Raw genomic sequence first — 9,722 nt, forward strand, 5'->3', positions numbered from 1 at the left:
TGAGATGCCTTTATGGAGTGTTGAGAGCTTCCAAAATTCTAACAAGTAACTTCAAGGGTTGCTGTGGGTAGTCTTTTATTTTTTTAAATACAACCAATTTAGAGACTGCCTCTAACATAACCATTAAGGTATGAAACAGCAGAAGGTACAAAACTTCCTTGCAGAACAGGTGTAGTTAGTTAACAACTGTATGATTCTGCATGTCAAGCCAGATCCTTTCTGTAACACCTTTTTAAGAAAGGGAACTACATGTTCTTTATTCACAATATAATGATCAGTATCTGACTTTTGAGGAACAAACAAAAAAAAAAATAGTGAGTGCTGGTTTTATGGGAAATTTATTTGTCTTTCCAGGTCTTGTTTACTGTAGCAGCTAAAGTGAATCAGAATGCCTCTCAATGATGACCAGAACAGTGATTCAGATTCTTCACGCCTCTCTGAAAGCACAGCTTCTTCTAGCGACTCTGAATATTCAAGACAGAGCTTTAACAGCGATTCTTCAAGCAAACCCAGTTCCCCAGCATGTAAGCCTATTTCAACCTTACCTGCATTGTATATAGATAAGGCGAACTTACCTTGTTTCTCTTTGCTGTCATGGGTAGAGCCTGGGATTCTGAATCTCTGTTTAAGAGTATTAAGAGAAAGGCATGGCTTTCTGTCTGCTGTGAAGCAGTGCATCTCTTTGTGTGTGGAACACCAGCAGCAGCTGTAGCCTTGGAGGTCTCCCTGGGCACCCCTTCACTTCAGAAAGTGTAAGAAAAGTGTGCCACCATGGACATGCTAATCGTGAGCTAATCTTGACGTTGGTAGCAGTCTCCCATTCAACCAGATACAGTTTTGTGGAAAGGGTGGGTTTCTTCTGTGTGCTCCATACACTTAAAAGTTAAATCTGTAAGTTACAGATTTATAATATTATATGAAGTGACACGAAATTAATCTCAAACTCACATTTTTTTCTTTCATAAATATTAGGATCAAACAGAAAACACATTTGCACAGGGAAAGTATTCTGAGTAATGATAAATAAAACCTTAAGATGTGCTTCATGTTCGTGTCTGTAAGCATTCTCAGACCGTGCATACCTTTCAGTGTAAGTGAAGTCTTACATTAAAACAAGCTTGTTAGTGGAGCTGCAATTGGCAACTGGCTCTGTCTTTATTACCAGTCTTGAAAGGCTTAATTCCAAATACTAAATTAAATAACAGAATTTGGGTGTTTATAAACTTTGGGAATTTACTCTTGCTTTCCAGTGTAGAATTTCTGTTATGTTGTTAATACTGTTTTGTAAAAAGGGAGTGTAACTTGTGATGTGTCTGCTGTGGAACATAAGTGAGGGGTTCTCAAGTCAGTAAATTCAGAACCTTCTCTACAGGCAATAAAACCACAATGTAGCCATTATGTGCTCAGAATTTGGTATCTGTTATTGCCCATGCTTTTGGTCTGGTGGATTTTACAGAATAGTCAATAGGAAATCTGTGGAATGCAAGATCCTGTTTTAACTAAGATACCTTTTCTCCTTTAAGATGCAGAAATAAGAAATTGTTGTTCAAAATGTTATGGGGCTTGTGTGATATTACCCGCACACACTCCCCTGATAAACTGGGAGTTTCCTGAGTTAGTGTTTTAAGAAGATACAAAGACCTGGTAATCCTAGGTTGTTTCTTCTAGAGTACTAGAGTCCAATTAGCAAACAGTAAAATTTCTAAGTTTTAATTTTTTCAATTGCACTTATCAACTATATATGTTTGACTTGAATTGATCTTGTGTGTTCCAGCAGCAAGCCCTCCCAAGGTTATTACATTTGATGAACTGATGGCAGCTGCAAGAAATTTGACAGACTTGACTCTAGCTCATGAAATTGCTGTAAATGCAAATTTTTGCATAAAACATGAAGACTTCCCACAGAACAGGTAAGAGCGTGAATTTTGCGAAAAGCGGCACTGGGGTTGGGAAGAAAGGAAGAATGAATGGAGCAACAAATTAAAACAAACACAAATAAACAAAAAAACCCAAACCCAAAACATCTTGGAAGGCTACAGACTTTAATCCTGCACCTCCAGAAGTCACTGTCAAAGCTGTCTTGCTTGGAACAAATGTTGCAGTCCAGCTGGGTTGACATACTGTCATGGAGCATATTGCTCTGTCTTAAATGTCATGTAGAAGATAAAAGGTTAATGCAATATGGATGCGTGGAAGATGAGCATAGCTTTGTTCTGTGCAGTTCCAAGCCCTGTGGAAAAGCTGAAATGGTGGCCTTCTATGCCGTTGTATGTAGTAGCTCACTGGTGCCATAGTGATAAGAAGACAGAGCTCATCAGGAACATAGCTGTAATACTAGCCCCAGAAGAGGTGCAAAAATACCTGGAGATCCAGAGGAAGTGAGAAGTAACTTCCCTAATGTAGGTAGCTAAAATGTTCTTGCTTATAGACTTAATGTTCTTGCTTACAGATATTAACTTAAAAATGACCCTGGTCTTTACTTTGAGTAAACTTAATTAAAAACCTGCCTTTTTTTTTTTAATTACACAAGTCCCTTAACTGATAATTGGTTATATGACAGAGAATAGTTTTTGAGAAAGCTTAGTACATAACATATCAGGTTAGGGCAATGAATACAAACACAATAAGGAAAAAGGAAAACTAGTATCTCTTTAACTACATCTGAATTGCCAGCACCACTTTAAAATACAGGTGTGTTAGGACTAATCAGTCTAGACCACATTTTGGGAGCTGATGATCCGCAGTCCAAGAAAGATACGGTTGCAGGGCATGATAGCTGGTGAGGTGGGGTGTGTTTCCCAAGAATTGATCAGGCTAATCTAAAACACATTTACCAAGGATGAAAGCTAGTTGGGAGTCTGTATCTAATTGACTTATTCCACAGTTTTGCAGGCACAGTGAAACAAATTGTACACAAGGCATTTTGGGATCATTTGGAATCAGAACTGAATGAAGATCCTCCAGAATATGAACATGCTATCAAGCTCTTTGAGGAAATTAAGGAGGTAATGTTCTTCCTCCCCTGTGCCCCAGCATTGTTTTGTCAGCATAGGTCTGAGAGTCTCTTACTTCAGTGAATGGTCTGCTAACTCAGTCAACCCAACTCCTCGAAGTTCTTGTAAGATGAAACCATGATTATTCAGGACTGCAAATAGGTGTCTATTTATAGTATATTTATATTATCCATGAACATGGCCACAAATGCACAGTGGCATGTCCCCTCAGCTTTCATGGTGTGATGGTTAGTTGCAAGTCAGCTCTCTTCTCAAAGCTTCACATCTCTACTAGCCTCTTTCCAGCAACATACTGTGAGCTTAGGGCATGAACAGGTGTATAAATGTGACTGTACCTGCCCAAATAGACTTTATTGTTTATCATCAGTGCAAAAGGGAGCATACAAAACTTCAATCCTGGCATGATACGAAGTCTTTCAAAATTTTAAGTTAGCAAATGTTTGTTTTACAGGGCAGTCTCCCAGTTTTTGAAAGAGCCTTTGACATACATTCTTGTTTAGTGCCTTTGAATGTGTTTTTTTTTTTTTTGCAGAACTGTACTGTGATCTTTTTAACAGTCCTTTTTTTTTCTGCTAACTTAGATAATGTTCAGTCTTGATGTGTTTTGTTATAGCTGGTCAGCTAAATACACTTGACATTAATATTAAAATTGTACTTCAGCATGTTTCCTAAGTGGTTTGGTTTTTATTGATAAGCTTTTCCTTTTTTTTTTTCTTTCCCACCCCCTGCTTTAGATTCTTCTTTCCTTCCTGACTCCTGGAGCAAACAGGATTCGAAATCAAATTTGTGAAGTTCTAGATTCGGATCTTATAAGACAACAGGCAGAGCATAATGCTGTTGATATTCATGGGCTAGCTAACTATATCATCAACACTATGGGAAAATTATGTGCTCCAGTAAGAGACAACGATATAAAACAGTTAAAAGCAACTGACAATATCGTAGAATTACTGAGGTTGGTATTTGGATGGGGTTTTTTCAGATAAGATGAAAACCCTCTTATCTGAAAGAGTACTGGGCAGTGGAAGAGGCGGGGTAAAGTCTTAAAAAGAAATCTTAAATGGTGTCAATTTACATAATGCCTGTTTTCAAACTAGGAGAACTTACTTTCATATAGAAGCATTAAAGGGGGAGCAGCTGTGATGCACTGTGACCAGAATGCTAAACCATTGAATAACAGAAAAAGCACTCTTGCAATAATCTGTGTTTTGGAGACTGCTTTTTCAGTCTTCTTCATCCTTACAAAATTTAAGCAGCACATTTGTACTGTTCCTTGTTGAGCTGTTTGTTGTGTGCTTCCTCTAGGAGGCCAAACTTTGGATTTAAAATCTCTTTAGTAAAGATCTTATTATTTTAACTTGAATAAAACACTTCCGTAAAAGGGCAGAAACCAGTTTACTGCTCTGTAGGTCCATTGAAATATTAAGAGTAAGTGGTAGTTGTTGTTCTACTGCATAGTGCAACTTGGATCATATACAGGGACCAAAGCAACTGGGTCAGAAGGATTGTTTCTTTTGGTACAATTAGAGTGACTAAAAAGTTAAAATCTGTTCATTTAGGCTGAAATGTACCAATTGTTACAGCTCATGAAAACCCTTACCTTTCTGTTACAGGGTTGTAGCATTCAGTGATGCAATATATTTGTCCTGTTCTCTGTAACTTACACCAAGCCTTATACACAGTATTCCTTCGTGTATCCTGGAAGATAGGTAACCTGTCTGTTACACTGAAATATCAGGGAAGGAGTTTACTTCTCTCAGAATTGAAATTAAAGTGCTAACGTAGGTGTACCTCACGTGCTTGTTAAAATCAATAGACTATTGTAATTGTCAAATTTTAAACTCTTCCTTTCAGACAAATATTCCGTGTTTTGGACCTGATGAAAGTGGATATGGCTAATTACACAATTCAAAACCTTAGGCCATACCTTCAGCGTAATTTGGTGGACTACGAAAGAACAAAATTCCAGGAAATTCTTGAGGAAACACCAAGTAGGTATCCCGCTGTATTTAATTTAAGCCTTTCTTTAAAGAGGTCTATTTTAAGACATGCTATAAAATCTATCAATTGCAGTTAATTGGAGGAAAATTTCAGTTTCCTATCTGGATCTGCATATGCAAATTTTGCAAAAAGTCTTTGACAAGCAAGCTACCACTGGGCAATTGCTTAACGTGCTATAAAGTATGTTTACCTGTAATCTGGGATGCTTTCAGAAAAATTTGTATTTTCTGAATTGCTTGGGATGTGAAAAACAAAGTCTCTTACTGTCTGGAGGCAGAAGCCCCTACATGCTGAAAGATGAGACTTTATCTCTTTCGTACGCAGCAAGTCTGTTGTTAGTTGGAAGTAAACACGTAAAACCAGTTAGTGTGCCTGAAAGTTGGAAGGGGTAGGATCAATTTTTTTTTTTAAATAACAAAAGGCAGGCTCTGAGGAAAACTTCTTAAGTGATGCAAAGTCAACTTGATGCAGTATTCCAGGTTTTATGAAATATGGCTAAACAGTCTTAAGGAAAATTTATTTTCAAAGAAGAAAAAGTTAAACTTACTAATATCTGGAGCAAGGGCTTCTAAAATGGGAACCTTAAGCCACTGATATGACCTGCAGTGTTTATATATGCAGCCTGTGAAAGAACTCTTTAAAAGCATTTAATTTGCTATTGGTACAGTTTATCTCCCTTCACCTCTACTCTCCAGTCCTGTGCCTCAACCACCCAACTATTAAGCAGCCTCCCTGAAAAAGGGAAAATGCTTTGGGAATTTGGACTTTCAGGGTTTGGTTTTTTTACACAAAAATCTTGGCTGAAGCCTAACAGTTTGTTGGGTTTGTACAAGCTAGCTAGAATATTAAGGTGACTAATGAAAGATGATCAATAGAAAAAAGTGAGGGAGAGGATTTATGTGTGTGAAGGCTCAACTGTCCACTATGTTTGTTTAGACTTAAGAAGCTCAATGTTCTAACGTGTACAACTCTTCCTCAAGCTAGTGCTTATTTTGATGAAAGCGTGCAGTAAATCTGCTGGTTTGCAATGCTTAGGTGCCCTGGATCTCACAACAGAATGGATAAAGGAATCAATAGAAGATGAATTGTCATCTGTTGCTGATGAATCTTCATCATCCCCTGGTGCTGACAGTTCTAAACCAATTATTAGTCCTACACTGGTGCTAAACAACGGCTACTTGAAACTGTTACAATGGGATTATCGCAAAACAATTCCAGAGGTAAGAAGTGTTGTTTCAGTATCTTGAGGTTCCTAACTAAATTAAAACATTGGTGTATTATAATAGTCCTGCTATTGATGACAACAGGTGAAGTATTCTCTTGCATTTCTTAAACTTCTGAATAGTAAATTTGGAATTTGGAGAGTATATGCTAGTGTAGTTTCTGAAATGAGATGGGCAAACCGCCAACTAGAAAAGAACAGGTAAAGGTTGTTTTCCCTCTGTCCAATTGTAGCTCACCAGCTCCACCCCAAGAGCAGTCTTGGCTATGGTCAAAGGCTGGGCCTTGTATTGGCAGCACTTGGCTTTCTGCATCTTTGAGAGAGCTGACTATAGCATCCTGTTTTCCCAACAGCAGCATCACTCTTGTTTTAGAACAGAACCTGTAAAAACTTGAAGCCTTCTAAAGTAGATATTCACGCTTTTTCAGTGCATATACACTATTGCTTCAAGAATCAGCATTCATTTTTTTTCCCTCCAACTTATGATTTCTGACATGTGCAACTTTCTATAAAGCCAACTTGGCCATCAGTCAGGGCTAAAATTAGTACTGCAGTGAGCTCCTTAGCTGTACTCAGGGTGGCCTGGCAGAGAATTTACTAAATACATGGGGATGCTGTTAGTTCTCCTGGTGGTTTCCCTTCCATCCACTGACCTTATTGATACCTTCCATCTGACAGTTTTTTGAATGAGCTACACACAGGTATCCTCTGGTGGATCTAGTTTGTCATACTATTAAACTACTACCAAACAGTTGAATGTTAATGCCTCTGTGCTTCTCATTGGAGTGATTTGGTGAAGATGAACGTTTTCTAACCCAAAATAAGTCACTCCAGCTACATCTTGCTGTGGGAATTACTTACATTCTTAGTATGATCAATTGGGTTTTTGCCTGTAGCAGGTTGTATTATCACTTGCAGAACCTACTCTGGTGGTTGTCATGCGCAGTTGTTTATCACTGTCCATCAGTTACAGATAATGGCATTTTTCAAAGGACAGCTGAATCCAGAAGACTATTCTGTCTGTAACCTTGACCACTACAATGTCCTCTGGCTCCCCCTGAGCATTTCATATCATGGGATGAGCTGTTGGTTGCAGATTTCTGTCAGGAGTGATGAGGAATAACGTGCACTGTCCTTGGCTTCCTCTGCATTGAAGGCATTAATTTTTTCCTATCACAGGCTTACTTTTGGTACTCAGACATAATGCCACTTTGTGCAATACTACATATTCAGGCTATTTCAGATGCTGTCTATTCTGACTTTGCATATTTGTGATTAAAAATATTAATGCTTCATGACTACGTTCTATATCTGTCCTTTTTCCTGCCTCTCTCCCTATGTATTCCTAAACTAGTATTATTGTTTCAATTCTAGACTCTAATAACAGATGAAGTTCGTCTTCAGGAGTTGAGAGAAAAGCTCAATCAATTAAAAATCATAGCTTGTGTTTGTCTCATAACAAACAATATGGTGGGTGCAGCAATTGTAGATGTGCCTGACTTTGCTGAACAACTGAAAAGGATCTCTGTTCCTCTTCTTGAAGGCATGAACAAGAAGTAAGGCCTTGTTTTTATCACTCTTCATATGTTTTTTTAACAGGAAATACCAGATGGATCTGAAGACCCTTGGGAACAATTGAAATGTCATAGCCAGTGCTTATTAATAAGAGGAAGATACCAAAATTTAATAATCTGTATCTATATTCCCTTTGCAATAAAAGTCCACTGTAAACTGTTAAGCACATGTTTTCAAAGTTATATTTTAATGAAGTCTTAATCTTGATGTTAGTCTACAGAATTTGGAACTTAGTACTAAAGTTCATTCATACGCTCCTAATACTGGAGAGACTGGTAATACTAAATTGTCTTGCCAGTTGTTTCAAACTTGTAGCTAGCTTATGCTATTTGGCTGCCTATTTCTACTGCCACTTGCACTACAAGCAAGCGTGATGTGATCTGAAAGAGCATCTCATAAAATAGTTTTACCCTCTGCTTTTTTCTCATGCATGTGCCCCAGGAAAACACCTAAGCATAAGGGCAAAATGAACTGGTGGCACTGCTGCACACTTGAAACTGTTTTTCCTATTTGAATCACAATTAGGTCCTTATCTTCCCCATGGAGATTTGTCCTGTATCTGTAGGTGTACATAAAACCGCAAAAGCAAAAGATAACTTTTCTAAGTTCTCTCATTGCAGAGAGCAGGTTGAAAATAAAAGAGAAAGGACATAAGTGAGATCACCTTACAACCTATGCTACAGAAACAGCAAAAGTTAATGCTTTTCTATTTCTTCCAGAAATTTTGATCTGAAGGAGGCTCTGAATGCTATTGGTGTCCAGATTTGCAGCGAAGTGAACAGGTCTCTAACTGAAAGAGGTCTTCCCACTCTTAATGAAGAAATGCAGAGTAATTTAATTGGTCAGATTGCTCATATTGTTGAGGAGAATAATCCCATCAGTTCTTTGATTGGTTAGTAAGATAATACATAATTTTCTTATTGTTATCTGTCTGTATACAAACTTCGTCAGCTTAATCAGCTATCTAATTATTTTTTAAAAGCACTTTCTTACTGCAGTAAAATGCTGGGTCAACTAAGAGTCAGGAAATTTTGTTTGTCTACAGATGGTGTTATTGGTATGCTGCAGAGCATGGTTAGCTGCAGCTAGAAATAATTTTAAAAGGGTCTGTGCAAACAAGCCTAGACATGCTAGCATTTTGGAGAAGAACTTAGAAAAATGAGTGCTATTCAGTGTTCTTTCTGCCAGTTCTGGGTTAAACGTAGGGTTTTTTTTTTTTCTTTGAGTTGACTTTGTATTAAGTAATGTAACTTGTTGCAGCAGGTTTATGCTGTGTCCACCTTGCAGGAGCCAACTTTAAGAAGCTTTCAGTATTGTTTCCCACTGCAACACAGGCTTGGGAAAGAGCTGCTGGATTCTTTGAGCTGATGTGCAGGGTGCTTACAAAGCGAGTATGGCTTCATCTTGGGTTTACGTTTGTTCTGAGCATACTTTATATTCCATTTTAGACAAACGAATCCAGTTCTTCATGAGAAGCTTGCTTGCTCTTCCATTCAGAAGTGTATGCCTACTATGCCAGGAGGCCTTTCTGTGATTCAGACGGAGATGGAGTTTGTTGGATCTCAGTATGCAAGCATTGTAAACTTTAATAAACAAGTGTATGGACCATTCTATGCAAACATACTTAGAAAACTACTTTTTCCTGAAGCCCTAATGGGGAAAGCAGAAACAGAAACACCTGCCAATTAAAAAATATGACCCGTTTCTGTACTTGTTCTTCTACCTTTCAAGACAGTGATCTGACTTCCCCACTAAGAACAGCCCACTCCAGTGATTATTAATGAGAAAGATCTTGTAAAATGTAGGCAGATAGTTTCTGAAATTCACTGGAAAAATTAATTTCGCGGACATGTATTTTAATAAACTAAATTTGTTTAATGGATTGTGTCACTTGTAATAGCCAGTGACTC

At 37.9% G+C, this 9,722-nt stretch overlaps 1 protein-coding gene across 1 annotated transcript; it reads left to right on the forward strand.

The window, feature by feature from the left end:
* Window positions 1-388: 388 nt before the first annotated feature.
* On the forward strand, window positions 389-9,501 carry TCP11L2 (t-complex 11, testis-specific-like 2). The gene is given in 10 exon segments (XM_010282414.1): window positions 389-524; window positions 1,775-1,910; window positions 2,885-3,005; window positions 3,749-3,969; window positions 4,869-5,005; window positions 6,051-6,235; window positions 7,612-7,793; window positions 8,532-8,704; window positions 9,261-9,302; window positions 9,305-9,501. Coding segments are annotated over 10 exon segments (1,530 nt in total).
* Window positions 9,502-9,722: the final 221 nt, after the last annotated feature.

The sequence above is a fragment of the Phaethon lepturus genome, unplaced genomic scaffold (assembly GCF_000687285.1).
Source record: "Phaethon lepturus isolate BGI_N335 unplaced genomic scaffold, ASM68728v1 scaffold18632, whole genome shotgun sequence".
Lineage (NCBI taxonomy): Eukaryota > Metazoa > Chordata > Aves > Phaethontiformes > Phaethontidae > Phaethon > Phaethon lepturus.